This window comes from Ailuropoda melanoleuca, chromosome 9, assembly GCF_002007445.2.
Source record: "Ailuropoda melanoleuca isolate Jingjing chromosome 9, ASM200744v2, whole genome shotgun sequence".
Lineage (NCBI taxonomy): Eukaryota > Metazoa > Chordata > Mammalia > Carnivora > Ursidae > Ailuropoda > Ailuropoda melanoleuca.
The window spans coordinates 17,788,622-17,803,749 of NC_048226.1; the positions used below are offsets into that span (position 1 = coordinate 17,788,622).

A 15,128-nucleotide genomic window follows, 5' to 3' on the forward strand; every position below is an offset into this window, starting at 1 on the left:
ACAGGCTCGTGTTTCCTGGCAACTGGGGGTGCCGTGGGCAGTTTGCTGTTAAACAAATGGTCTTGACTTCAGGAAATTTCTGGGGGCTGCTCCAACATTCAAAGGAGGCGCTCTCTGTGGAACAGAGCTCCAAGTTCTTGGCTGGGGAGCTCTTTCTCCTTGATGCCAGAAGGAGATGAACCGCCCTCTCCCCCACCCCCACCAGGAGAAGGAGCAGTGACATCTCTGCTCTGTGTCAAGCCCAGATGGGGTTCCACGGTGTGGTACCCTTGCCGTGTCCTCAGCCTGGAAGGATGGCAGGGCCAGGGTCCAGCCTCACACCTGCACGAGGAGAGAAGCTGAATGGACCATCGGCAGGGTGGGGGAGGCGGGGGCTAAAGGGGGACAGGTTGTAGGGAGCAGATGCCCATTCTGGCATGACCAGGGCCTGGGCTCTGTCTGCAGGGCCCCCCACACCAGGGGTCATTGCACCTCCACAGAGCATGGGCGTCTCCGCGAGCGAGGTGGCTGCTGCTCTGTGTCAGACCCAGACTCCCGGCACAGCTGTCAGACCTTCGTGTCCCCACCCAGGGCTTTACAACCGCACCGGGGTGAGGCCTGGGACAGGATGATTTGTTAGTCCTTGCTCAGGGAGACGCGGCCACCGCCAGAACTGCATTTAGCAGCGACCCCTGACACCGTCCACAGCTGTGGTCGGGACGCCGTTCCAGGCAAGCTACGGGCCCACTTGCAGAAGGACAGGCCTCCCTCTGTCAGCCCTTGAGCCCTGGTTTTTGTCTTGTACTTCACAGACAGCTTAAAATTGTTATGGAAAAACATTTTATTAAAACATGTTCGACTCACTTCCAATGAAATGATTAATTTTTCATTTACAGTGGTGTCCAATGTTTGTCTTCTGTTCTTTTTTTCTCTTTCAAAACCAGCACCAAAAAGTAAAACAAAAATACCACGGGTACAGTACGTAACGTAAGTTAACTAATGGAAAATATATACATTTGACTCTGAAACAAAGAAAAGAGAGCAAAGCAATGGTATTATTGCTGCCGAGGATCTTTCCCTGTGTTCTGGTAATATCAAGCCATGGTCAAGTGAGAGGGTTCATTTGCACCCACGAAAGTAGCACCATAAGGTCATGAAACTCTGCAGTTAGTAACACATTTGTGCAATCAAAAAGGTACAGTACTTGAGTGACAGTACAGGGTAGCGTTAATAAAGAAACGTCACTGCTGTGATCACAGGGTTTCAATGTCTTCTGCATACAGTGGAAAAAGAGCGCCAGGCTGGCTTCGCTGAAATCGATCATTGCTTGTGCCATGCACAGAAGGCAGGCTGGGGAATTTCAGAGCAACAGTGCCAGCACGAGCTAAAAGAGGTCAGAAAGACACCGACGTTGGGGGAACCAACGGGGTGTTTACTAAGAGCCAAATCAATTATTTGCCTTTTGAAGGTATGAGGCCCTTGCCAGATGCATCCAGTGGATACAGTCAAGGTAACCAGCAGGGGGTCATTCAGAGGCACCAGCGAAAGGGCTCGCCAGTGGCGAGCTTGCCCAGCCTGTGTACGAGCATGCGGATGGGCAAGCAAGGCTGCCCTGGCTTCCTTAGCTGCCCTGGCTTCCTTAGCTGCCCATCCCGGCTCTGCTCCTCAGTGTCTGAGGCTGCTCTTTCTGATGTTTTGTGGTGAAGCATAGCCCATAGGGGCTAGGGGAACACAGAACCCTAGCTCCCCAAGAATTTGAGAGTTTTGTGGAAACGGGGTTTGGGGGAGTCTGTTGGTGGCCAAGCCTGAGCTGGTGAGGACAGCATTTTGCACAGGCTCTGGTGCAACCATTGGGGGTGGGGTGGGGGTTACACTGCAGGGTGGATCACTCCATCCTGGCATTCTCTCAGTTCTTTACACACAGCACCCAAGCAGGTTTCTCGATACTTCTCGTTGATTCAAGTGGAACCGCACACATTTCTTGTCATCCCTACCACTTCTCTGTCTCTGGAATACGAAAAATCATACACTGAAACAGCCTTAAGCTAACCCTAAAGTTGTGACATCGTCAAAAACAAAAGCAGATACATAAACACAGCACCAATAAATCAGGAAGTCCTTGGAGATGACCCCAGGAAGATTGGCATCCGTGAGGCTCCCTGTCCACAATAAGGGAGGCGAAGAGGGGTTTATCACGGTAAAGTCCTTGAACGTAAGCACCCATCCAACACCCACCAAGTTGGTGAACGAAACAGGCCTCCTGGCATGTAGAGTCTTTCCCTCCCGGCTCCCAGAGCGGGCAGGGTCCCACTGTCTTCTGTACTCTTGTCATCTGCCCAGGTATCTGGAGAGGGCACAGCTCTGTTTTGCGGGAGTGCAGGAGGGAAAGACTTTCTTCGTACTTTTCTGAGAGTCATCCTTGCCTTACTAAGAAGATGGGTCAATGACAATGATGGGTCCCGCAAGGTCTGGGCTATGGGAAGACATGGTGGTTGTGCAGTGATCCTCGCTGGGTGGCCCTCTTCCACGGATCCCGGAACACCAGGCTGAGTGGCTTTTGGAGGAAACCGGTCCCAGGCCAGAGGTTCTAAAAAGAATCAACTTCAGGTAGACGGCCAAGGTCAATGGGAAGCCATCTATAAGGTGCAAAGCTTTATGAAGTACTGCCTGGAGTAGAGGCCCCCCAGAAGGTGGAGGGGCCATAACCCCCCGAAGAAGCTGTCCTGAGCTCACCTTTACACCAGGAACCAGTCCCATCTCCCCAAATTAACATATGTCCCATTTCATAGCACCTTGAAGAAAGGCTTTTCTGTTTCCCAACGCAATGGACAGTAGAGTATAAAAATTAGATGCCACCCCGAACCCAAACGCTTCCAGAATATTCTCCCCAACACAGGTGGTATGCAGAACTATGGGGCCTAGGCATCCTTGGCTGACATAGATTCAAACTGTTAGGGACAAGACTTCCAAGACAAGGCCCACGATCTAGAGAACATGTTTTCAGAGATGGGTTGAGAGGCAAAGTGCTGATTCTCGTGTGGTCAAGAAGGGCTCCGGCAGCCTGGCCCTCTCAGGAGAAGCCATTAGCAGAGGCTCGCTGACATCTGTCCTTCCTTCCAGGGTGCCGCCGGCTTTCAGAATAAAGCCTGTTTCAACATAAAATGTCTCCTTTGGGGGATAATGCCCCCATGGCACATCAAGCACCGGGAATTCAAACGTCAAAAGAAAGCCAAGACAGAAGCGCTCCATGACGTCTCTTTGGACAACTGTCTGTCGGAGGTGTTCCCTTTGAGGTACACAGAACCTTAGAAATGACAATAATTTTGTGACTCATGCCTATTTTTTCCTTACTGTAAAAGCCATCCAGTGGCCGTTAACAATATATTAAGTACAAAAGCGCTAACAGCAAACGTCAAGTCCACGCTCAAGTTCTATCCGGTTGGATTCTTGGGACAGCCTTGTGGGTGAGCGGCGGTGTGCTCTGGGGGGTCCTGGCTGCAGGACTGGTGTGCTCTTGGGTGGGCAGGCTTTCAGCTAGCCATGTCATCAGGATTCAGACCACGCGCTGGAGCACTGGGGGACCGCTGGGCCACGTGTCATGAGCTTGGCGATGGTGGCGGCGGCTGGCGCATCTTGTTTGCGTAGAAGTCCCTGCACGTCTGGCAGCAGCGTTGGTACCATCGCATGTCCTGGCACAGGTTCTTTTCTCGGATGACCCGGCAATACACCGTCCACTGGTCCCGTGTACATTTGTAGGTCAGAGCGGCTAAGGGGATGGTGGGGAGAGAGAGAGCCCAAGGGTTACGGATGGCATGGGGACGTCCTGATGCATGCACAGAGCGGGCCTGTGGTCTGACCCACTCTGGGGCTGCCCTCACTCACATGTACTCTGGAGCCTTGCGTGGACTTGAGGAAATATGCCCCCTGCCAGGGCCATGTGATGTCGCTTTTTACTACAGGGACGCACTCGTGTGTCTAACCTGACCACTTGGCAGAGCATGGCGGTCTGGGGTCTGGCTCCTTCCGTGGGGCAAGGGCACCGCGCGCCCTGCTTCTCAGGTAAGCAGTACTCACTGTGACTTTTTGGCGAAGGACGCCATCACCGCTGGCATTTATGAGACAGAATGACATGGGGCAGTGGATTTCAAAGGGCCCACCAAAGCATAAGCTCATAGTGCAAGCAAGGGGCCTAAACGTTCTTTGGGGTCATCCTGGGGAGAGAAGGGCCTCCTGAGGGAGGTCCCTGGAGCATACCAAGGAGGCTTATGCATTCAGAGGCTGGGGGTGCCCTTCTGCAAGCTCAAAGACAACCCCCCCCAGTGAAACAACTTAGAAGCCCCCTTTGCTCTGGTTGCATTCAGCCTTAGGGAGCAGGGCTCTGGGTAGGAAAATATTCCTTAAAGACTCCTATTTGGAAAAGCAGAGATTGTTAACAGGAATCATTAATTTCAGGTTAAATGGTCCTCTTCTCCCTCATGTGCCACTGAATTCAAGACTCCAACCTATCAAAGCCGTCTGCTTTCTTCTCGAGCATCAGCTTAAGGAACATCACCAGGGTTTCGTGAATGACACCCCAGCTCCTTCATTTCTGGAAGAACGCACTTCCCCTTGCCCTCCTCATGCACAGGAGCCCCGAAACCTTAACCGGGGGCCATCCTCCTGTGTTCCCCACTGTTGGCAGAGTGACCAGCGGGCGCTTGCAGTGTAGTGTTTGAGGTCGCCGCTCACAGATGTCTTTTTCATGACAAAGAATGAAATGCCATCTCCGAAACCTCTGACCTTCTACAGAGCTGACAAGTGTTGGCCTCTCCAGGGCTCAGATAAGCCCCAAGGAGGGGCTTTCAGGCTTCTAGAACCCCTACCACCAGTGGGGACTCGCTGGCTGGGGGTGGCGGTGCCCTCCCCAGAAGCCTGGGGCCACTCACCGAGGCGAGGGGAGGTGATGGTGTTCACGTTGATCTTGTCATTGCAGACCTCCTGGTGACATTGTCGGTAGGCTGCGGGCTTCAAGAGGGTGGGGCACTCATTGCCATGGCGTCCGGTGACCTTGTGCATGCACTGTACCACGCGGGACTGCAGGCCCTTCCCACAGGTCGAGGAGCACTGCCAGAGACAGGGACGGTCTGAACTGGAGGCCTAACCTGGACTGAGCGGCTGTGACAATGGCTCTGCGATGCAGCTGCCCCCGGGCCTGGCCCCTGCGTGTCATTCCCAGGTGCTTGAAATAATGCAGGACAAGGGGGCTTGGCTGCACACCAGCTGCTCGATAGAAGCCTGTTTCAAGATGTAATGGACTGAATGTTCTTTGTCTCCCCGAATACACATGTTGAAGCCCTAGTTCCCAATGGGATGGTATTTGGAGGGAGGGTGGGGGCTGTGAGAGGTAATTAGGTTTAGATGAGGTCAGAGCCTCCATGATGAGATTAGTGTCCTTATAAAAAGAGGAAGAGAGACCAGAGCCTTTCTTTCTACCATGTGAGGACACAGTGACAAGGCAGCCATCTGCGAGCCAAAAACCAAATTAGCCAGCACCTTGACCTTGCACTTCCCAGCCTCCAGAACCGTGAGACATAAATATGTTGTTTAAGCCCCCATCTATGGTATTTCCTCTTAGCAGCCCAAGCGAAGACACAAGACAGTTGCTGAAATATTAATTTACGAGGCTTGCATGTCACTTCCCACCCTATGTACCCCTGCTCCAAGCAGAAAGCCGGGCTTCTAAATTCTTGAGCTAGCGGACGGGGTGGCTTGGTGGCACCCAGGAGATGCTGGGCATGATGACTTTGGGCGTCTCCCCAGTGCTCTGTGCTATGTAAGGCCCTGGGGTCTTCTCCTGGCCTTGGTTGTGAAGTGGAGCTCAGTTGTGGGCGGGGTTGAATGTCCCGCAAGCCCAGAGAGTTGGGGCCCAGAATTAAGTGGGAGAAAATGAAGTGCAACCTTTCTTGCACTGTGGAGTCACGGAGTCATGTATTATTTGTGGCTCACAGTTTTGACTCAGACACCAAGGCCCAAGTTGCTGGCATCTCCAGCCCTTGCAGACCTGGTTTGCCAAAACCAGCCCAGCGTAGCTCAGAAGACATCCCAGGTTCGCACTGAGTGCACGTGGTAGGACATCCCCATGCAGTTCCTGCCCTCGTCCTGTCCCTCTCTGCACCCTTTTATGAAATGTTCCACAGGGAACCTGCCAGCTCCGCGACTCCTCCGCCCTGATCCTGCTCTCCAAGCTGCTGGGCCCTTGCTCGCTCTCCCAGGAGCCCGGGGAACTGTCTCGCTGATAAGCTGGTCTCTTCCAGCCGGAGAGCTGGGTTCGCAGGTGCACACTCTCCATCTGGGGTCCCTTAGCACCCACACAACCCGTGATTTATGGGGTTCCAAGAGCACTCTGCAAATCTAATAAAACAAAGGCCTCAGGTGCCACAGCCCAGCTGGAGCTCTGCTAGCACCTCAGGGCGGAGAAGGGAGCGGCGCCTGTCCTCTGAATGCCACCTGCGGTGGCAACGCCAGGTGCCGTCTGGATCACGTGCCTCCCTGTTCTCCTCCCCTTCAGGCCCGACCTAGGCCTTTGCTGGAGGGAGGGCTGTCCCAGGGAGAGGGGTCTATGAGGAGACCCCAGGCACAGGCTCAGTGGGAGACAGGCTCAGCTGGTACTGTCTGTGACCAAGGGGGCACTGTCTGCTCCCCAAAGAGCTTGTGTGCCCCAGGTGAATTCTGTTTTCTAGTCTGACAAGCAGGATCATGGTTTTTTGGTTTTTGGGTTTTTTGTTTTGTTTTGTTTTGTTTTTTCACTTTAGAAGATAGTCTCCGAGGGAACGGTGCTCTGAAGGGTCCCAGTCTTTTCCAAATCACAAAAGAGGTGGGAAAGCCACAAGCAGCCCCCATGTGGGCTCTGGCACTTTCAAACCAGAACAGGCACTCTCCCCCATGGGTATGGCCAGCCCCAGGGCCTCAGCGCGGTGTCTCCCCTCACCCTATCTTCTAGATAAACCAGGTTGGGGCTGCTTGTGGGCGTGAGAAGTCATCATGCATTACAGATGAGATTTCTGGGCTCCACCCTAGGCCTCAGGAGTTGGCACCGGAGCCCAGGGAAGTTTGAGGGGTGCCGCGGTGGAGGGATGAGGTCACGTGAGGGGTCCCACCAAGAGGAGACCTTGCACGTGGGAAGGCTGCCATAGCAACATGACCTTCAGCTGGGGGGCATCAAGGAGGGAGCTGGGGTCTCTTGCGTGGGATCACCTGGCGAGCTTTTAAAAACCTCAGGGTCCCAGACCAATCAATCATATCTCTAGAAGGGCCACCCAGGGCTGAGAACCTCTGATTTATCCGGAACTTCTGCCCAGTATGCCGCGTAGAGTATAAACAGCTGTTTTCTTACAATGAACTGGTTAAGGAATCATATACAAATATGTGTAACTAAGCAAGAACGGACATCCAGCTACCGCCCCGCTGAGATTACACACAGGAGACACGTACGCACGAATATAAGTGGGAGAAGCCTTTCACTCAAAATTCTTCTTGGAAAAGAGGAAGTTGCCTTATACTTAAGTGAGAACAAAACCTCTCACAGTTCAGGGGCAGGGATAAGGGGTGCCTTTAATTATTTGTAGCAAGATCACTCGGGGGTTAAGAAAAAAAAAAGGAAGCAAAGATATAAGTATCTCCTGGAGGCACGACTTCATAATCACAGGGAGGGAGGGTGATCTAAGAAATGTTTAAAAATCGCTTCAGAGCAAACTGGCACGCGGTTAAACAAAGAGACTGGGAGTCCACACCAACAGAATGAAAGAAGGAGAAGGCTAAGGACCCTAATGTAGCACAAAATCCCACGAACACGGAGCAGAGTCGCCGACACGGAACACAGTCATGCGAACACAGTGCTAAGTGACGCCTGGCTTGCGAGGGACCATCCCGCAAGGGCGACGCATACAGATTCCGAAAGAGGCGACATCTCTGTGAACTCAGCAGTGACAGGTTGTACTCTGGCAAACAGGGGACTCAGAGTGTGTGAGTGATGAAGACAGACATGGCGAATGTTAGGGTGCACCTTACAAAACTGCTCTTAGTCACTCACTTTTCACCCTGCATACCCCAGCAGCTTCATCAGGTCTGACTTTACAATATGCTAGAGAGAAAAATGGCAATGTTTCTAAGTTAAAACATAAATATACACCTTTAAATCTGAATGTGTAGCCACCTGAATGAATTCTATATTTTAGGTACATTTGACTCGTCCACCTCTACCATTAAAGACTTTTATATGTAAGTCGGTTGCAAAATTAAAAAAAAAAATAATAAAACCTGCTTCCAGGGAAAACAGGATTACCGTGTGCTTGGGACCCGGGATCTGCGCCTATCTGGCACTGAACTGCTTATGTGGGGAAAGAGGTCTCGGCGTGCTGATCTAGAGGCAACATCCACAGCCCTTTTCTCATCAGATCTTGACTCGGACCCTGGGCCCAGGAGCCATCTGCTGCACGTCCAGAAGGGAGAATCGGGAATTAAGTGTCTTCATACTACTCCCTGGAGACGGAGTCTTTCCAGGGCATGACAGACAGTGGCGGGGGCCCCAGGAAACTACACTGGTGAGTGGAGAAGGCTCCTGAAAATATGCCTGTCTCGCTCCCATGGCACCCCCTGACCACACAAGGTACTCAAACCCCTGCCGGCTAGGCAGTCAGCCCAGCTGAGTCACTTCCTGAGCAGGAACATCAGGAAGGGCTTCGATGTCTTTTGCAGGTGTCATTATTGTGTATGTAAAAATCAGGGCAAGAACTCAATCCTGTGGGTCTATTCAAACCAAATGCAAAACTGACAAGGTCTCTGCCTGAAAATGATCAATGACCATTGTAAAACTCAGGTGTCTGGGGTTGCCCTGGAAAAATGATTTCTCCTCTGAAAGTTCTTAGCCTTGTTTCATGGGCTCTAAGGCCGGTGGGGGAGGGGAAGACGGTGGGGGGAAGGGAGAGCATTCATGACACCTCTGTGTATACAGATGGTATGTTTGCTTATCCCGTGGGCTCGCCTGTAAGGTTCCACACTAGTGTGGAACATTCCACAACAATCCTGAGGCTGCTGACCACTGAGCTCAGTGGGGGTTAGTGTCTGGGCCAAGGTCACAGTTAGTAAGTGGCAGAGGAGGGACAGGACCCCAGCTGCCCCATTTCATGGACCAAATTCCATCTTTCTGTATGAATTATGGCTTGTACTGGCTGGAACCTCTATGGGAGCCAGGAAACAAAAAACTAGGTTACTGCCCAGATCCACCATTTGATTCATTATCTTTCCTAGCACAGGGTCACTGGCTTTTAATTTTCCAGCCCGGAGAAAGAACTGCTCCATGAGGTCATGGATTTACCTCCGAAGTTCCTGCACAGAGCCTCAAGCGTCTGTTCTCATGGCCCTCCAGCACCCCCATGAGGCAGGGCAGGGCCAGGTGACCGGCTGGGGCTGACCCTCGGCTGCCCTGGGGGCACTTAGGGACCCTGCGGACCCTGCCCCTCATAGGGATTTGTCTCTCAGATTAGGCTTTGCTAAATTTTTGCTGGCGTCCTAGGGACTCTGCTGTTCACACACCTGTGAGCTGTGAAAGGCTTGTAGTCATTTAGAAGAACTTTTGAGAACCTTGGGGTGTCTGAGCGAGCCCCACAGAGGACACTTCAGTGTGTCAGGTGTTAGAAGACACAGAGGTAACCAAGTGGCATGTACAGAAACTTTCATTTCAGTCCAGGTGGTACCAAGCCTGCCCCTGGCCTAACATCCACCAGTAACCACACTCTCCTTACCTGGAGTTCTACTGCGGACAGAGCAGCGGGGGCAGGACAGACCTGTTAGCATACTCCATCCCTACTTCCTAGCTGTGTGACCTTGGGCAAGTTACTTAACCTATCTGGGCCCCAGTTTCTTCATTTGTGGCTTGAGGTTAATAAAGTTTTCCTTGCAGAATGATTTCAATGACTAGAATAGTTTGGAACAGGTGACCAGCTGTGAGCGAGCCCTCAGCAAGTGCTATTATTATTAACAGTTAGTGCTTGGACAAGAGCAGAGAGAATGGACCAGGGAGTCCCTGGAGCCCGGGGAAAAGGTACTGAGCTGCTTGTCCTGCTTGTTTAGCTCTCCAGGGGCGGGCCTCGCCTTGGCACCAGGCCTCAGCAGGCAGGCGTGGCTGTCAGCCTTTGCCTGGCTCCCGGCCCTGATCGAGCAGCTCAGACAGATAACCTCCGGGAGCACAATTAGAAGCTGATCTGATACTGAAGACAAATGTGCTTCCAGACAGGTCCGAGGGGTTGCTTTTGAACAGCATCCCCTTGTAACTTGAGCTTGCCGCATTCAGGGTAACAGACAAGGAATTCCATCTCTGCCTGCCTCCCCTTGGCCTCAGCTTTAATTAAACAGTGACGAGACCACAGTGGCTCCTGATAGCATCGGATTAGCCTCAAGCATTGCTGTGAAGCCGTTCTCCGGCTTTTAAAAATCCCAGCAAACAGATCTATTAAAAAAACCCAAAAACATATCTGGTCTTGTTTGAAGCACTCTTTCACTGTGGGGTATTTTTTTCAGGTCGCTCATTACATTAACATTGAACGCGGCTCCCTGAGACTCGGGACACAAAGACAGAAATGAAGCAGTAATAAATCCAGTGGAAAAGCTCTCTGCCAGACGACCCGAAGTGAGGGCAGCCCCTCACACCCCCTCCCCAGCAGGTGCCTGCAGCTGCGTATCACAGACAAGGCTTGGTGGCCCGCCACCCATCCCAGGGCGCTCCCCCGCCTGGGACGGGGAGTCAAAGACCCTTGGGGGTGGGAGTTTCACCGGAAAAGCAACAACGGAATGAAAAATTCTGGTGCATGGGGAGCAAAAGGCTGATGGCCACGGAGAGAGAAATCTTTGACTTGGATTGACTCATGGGCTCGTGGTGTTAGTTCTGGTGTGGCTGCAAACAAGAGTTCCCTAAAGAACTGGGGAAGGCCTTTGGTCCCTCGGACCCACGTGACAGTGAGACATGGTGCAAAGCTTCTAGGCCTGGCTTCTCTGGGATGATGGTGATGATGGTGGTGGTGAGGACAGTGGGAAGAACAGCAGCAGCGTGCACCTTCCACATGCCCACTGCAGGCTGGGCCCTGGGCTTCCATCATTCTCGTTAGTCCTCATTAACCGTCCCACTAACAGCGGCTGCAGCTAGGGCAGCGCTCAGAACACAGTAGGTGCGCAATAAACATGCACCGACTGCATGAACGGCAGGCACCGGGGCACACACTGCCTTTCAGAGAGGAGGAATGGGAGACCCAGAGCATCCATACAGCTCTTCCCCAGCGACAGCTCCAGCCACCCCCACCCTGACCTCCTCCGGAGCCACATGGCTCCCCAGCAGGGAGGAACCAGGTCTCTGTCACCCCACGGAGGCTGGCCCAGACGACATGCTCCTCTGCGGCGAGGCCTGCCTTCTCTTCACTTCTCCCAGCTGTAAAATCACAACTATAAATAACGCTAGATCCCAAAGGGGTGTTTTGAGAATTAGCTAAAAGGAGGTCGTAAAAACCTCAGGAAGAGGGAAACGCTGCAGGAATGTTTGATACTTGCTGGAGCCCGGGTTCTGACGGAGGCGGGGGCGGCCGGGCTTCCTCCCTGGGCTCTGGGGTGAGCTGGAGACCTGGCCGGGGGGGGGGGCCCTCACCGCCCAGCGTGAGCAGCCCATGTTCTCTGGGGGCCAGCCGGCCCCGGGGCAGGTCTGGCTCGCAGAGCATGAGACGGGGGTGGGGGAAGGGCAGACCCTCACGCTAACTTCATTTTCTGCTGGTGTCTGAAAAGCACTTGGCTGGTGAAATGTCAAAAGCTCTTCAAAAGCTTTTTTGACAGATTTCCCCCCAGACTTGGCATGAGCCGTGCAATGGTCGGAAGCTGCTGAAACCTGAAATAGCAGGTTTTAAACAGTAATGAAAATCCCCACTGTCTTTGCTCCAGCCTTGAAACTGGAAATGCTTTCACACTCACACACACACACACACACACACACACACACACACACACACCCCTTCAACTCGTACTCCCTCTCAAACTGTTTTTCCTTTCTCTCCTCAGCCTTAGCTTTGGGTTTCCCCCATGTCTCTGAATTTGCAACCTGCCGACCTGACCTGCAGATTCTGGCTGGGGCCCTAGAGCCAGGGAGCCCGAAGGTCAAGGTGACCACCAAAGGCCTGCAAGGGCTAGTGATCCCAAGAGCTCCTGACTGGGCTCTGCGAGCCTGGAGCACAGAGGACCCCACAGGGCCACTGCCACTCCTTGGGCAGGAGCTGTGATCACTCTGGTAGCTTAGCTCTCTCAGTCTATCAGTGACTGTGTGAAAGACCCTCCACTCCCGCTAGAAGAGGCTGGCCCAGGTGCCCTGCAAATGCTACAGCCTGTCTCCTCCCTCCTAGGCACGCTGTCACCATGTGCAGGCATGGTTTTATGGGACCTGAACCACAGTCAAAGAGCTGTTCTAAGACATCAATATTTGATAGCCCTATGGAAGAAATGGGATTCTGATGACAGCCAGCAGAGCAGGGATGTGGGACCTGTGTCCTCCTGACCACGTGCCCTGCTCAGGGGTCACTGACAGAGCATGTGTTCCTTAGGGGAATGGCTACTCTGATTCAACGGCGAGGTCCAGGTAGAGGCTAAAACCCAGGCTGCCGTGCAGGGGAGCCAGTCTCTCTCTCTGATCCCTGGCTCCACACAAAGGCAGCTGGTTTGACAAAGGTCACTGGGTGAATGGAAGGGCAGCAGGGGAACAGCGGGGACAAAGGCATCACTAGATGATTCCGCTTACTTCCATGCAGGCACCTGTCCTGGCAATTTCTGGGGGCTCCTCTGCTCTATAGCAAGCTCATTTCGAGTAGGTATGGGCTCTAGACTTGTCTCTGGAACTCCGTGATCCAGTGGCAGGCCTGCTCCACACCAAGGGGGGTTATCTGCCCTCTCTCCCTTCTGCCCCTGCTCTGAAGAGCACTGAAATATGATGACTCTCCTTTCCCTGGCTGCTTACATTCCTAAGAGTAATATTGGATGGAGGACTGGCTCTCTGTCTCAGTGTAGAGTGCTGGCTGCCTGTGTGGTATGGTTTCACACGACCCAGAAAAGGGCCCTGATATCCCTGATGCCTCACACACTTCCTCTTTGACGTTCAAGTTTATTTTAATAAGGACTCAACATTTTATTTCACAAATGAGGGTAGACAACAGACAGAACCTCAGAGAGAGACAACAGATTTATACTAGAGTGTGAATGACTGATACAAAGCCCTTTTGGAAGCAGGTTTTGATGGGGGTGGTGGTAGAGAGAGAACAGTCAGATGCTTGAATTCCTGAATCTAAGCCTCTGACATTATTATGCACCTGAATGAAAGGTGGATTAAGAGTCAGAAGGCAGGGGGGCGCCTGGGTGGCACAGCGGTTAAGCGTCTGCCTTCGGCTCAGGGCGTGATCCCGGCGTTATGGGATCGAGCCCCACGTCAGGCTCCTCTGCTGTGAGCCTGCTTCTTCCTCTCCCACTCCCCCTGCTTGTGTTCCCTCTCTCGCTGGCTGTCTCTATCTCTGTCAAATAAATAAATAAAATCTTAAAAAAAAAAAAAAAGAGTCAGAAGGCAGGGACCAGACTCTTAGCCCTGCCGTTTTATAGTTGTGTGGCCTTGGGGGAAAAAAGCCACATCACCGCTCTGAGCCAGTTTTCTCATTTGTAAAACGGGGATGGGGCCAAATGAGATAACATGAGTGAATGTGCTTTGTCAGTTCTAAAGCACTAGTGATCTCAGGGGCTGCTGTCATTGAGCCCAAAAGAAACAGCATCACCTTCCACCAGCAACCCCATCCACAGCTTCCCCAGGCAGAGGATGCCTGGGTCCCACAGCACGGTGCACACTGGCCCAGGGGGACTCAGTGTGGCCTAACGTCATTGGCTCCTTGTCACTCTGTACCTAGGCTGGGTCACTGTCCACTCTCACACCCCCAATGCCCAGGAGGGGTCTGGCATATTCTCTCCTGAGAAAAGGAGCTCAGGAAATGCTGCCTGAATCACAGAGACTTGGTTGCAGACCCCCAGCTCGGCAGGCAGGCCAGCCTTGCAGAGTGGGGTGTGGGGACAGGCCCCACCAAAGAAAGTAGGTGCAGGCTTTGGAAGTGGTATGGGCTGAAACACTTTCTATAGCAAACCCCTCTCATTCCTTGCCAAGTCCATGGAGCTGAAAGCCCCATTGCCCTGCCCAGAGCACAGGAAGGCATCTACCAGCTGTTTGGGGACAACATGGTACAGCAACGTATGAGTGAGAGGCTCTCCCTGACTTCTTTTAATAAAATGCCTATTTCTTCCTCTGACCTCCCAAGGCCTGTGGGAGGTGCTGCGATTTCCACATCAGAGTCTGGGGCTCGGGTGTGAGGGGCACACCTGGGGCCTGACTGAGGCCTAGGAGTCAGGCCTGCTCCCGTCCACGGGACCTCCACAGGCACCAGGAAGTCAACGGTCACTTTGATCTCCCCAGTGAAAGGGAACGCCATAGTCTTAATGCAGAGAGCCAGTGGTTTTCTTTAAAAACACCATCCATTATAATCCCTCCAGAGTAATTTGTTTCTAATTAGAAACATCCCATCATCTCTGTGGTGATTAATGCCTCTGGTCTTGAAACTGAAACATCTCAACTTTTGATCAAAAGTCATGCTATTCTAGAAAGAAATGTGATTTCCTCTTTTCCCATTTTAAGTGACATCTCACCACCCCTGGGTTGAATACCCAGGACTTAGCAGGTGGAAACAAGGATTTGCACAGATCTGGAAATAGCTGATATCCCAGGAGAGCAGGTCATTTTTCAAACATGGCAGAGAGTAATAATGCCCTCAGCAGGAATGGGAATGTGAGGACTGTTCTGCGCACAGGACTCTAGTTGGGGGTCAGCCATTTGCGGAGGCTGGGGGAGGGGCCCTGCCTCCCTATGATTCTGGGCACTGTTCTCAGGCACCCTCACCCAGCTACAAGAGGAGATGGGTGCCAGCCCCTTCCCGAGGGATGACTTGTCCTTCTTGCTTCGGTGCGTGCAGGACAGCACCTGTTGCATCTCCTTGGACCTGCCCATCCATCATCTCCCTGGAGACACACGTATCTTTATCAATGGCACCTTGGGGCCAAGC

At 52.7% G+C, this 15,128-nt stretch overlaps 1 protein-coding gene across 1 annotated transcript in view; it reads right to left on the bottom strand.

Moving 5' to 3' along the window:
- Positions 1–818: 818 nt before the first annotated feature.
- ADAMTS17 (ADAM metallopeptidase with thrombospondin type 1 motif 17) overlaps positions 819–15,128 on the bottom strand; it is a 353,798-nt gene continuing 339,488 nt past the window's right edge. The window contains 2 exon segments of the mRNA XM_034667944.1: positions 819–3,745; positions 4,905–5,082. Of these exon segments, the coding sequence (XP_034523835.1) occupies positions 3,576–3,745; positions 4,905–5,082 (348 nt within the window). The 3' untranslated portion in view covers positions 819–3,575.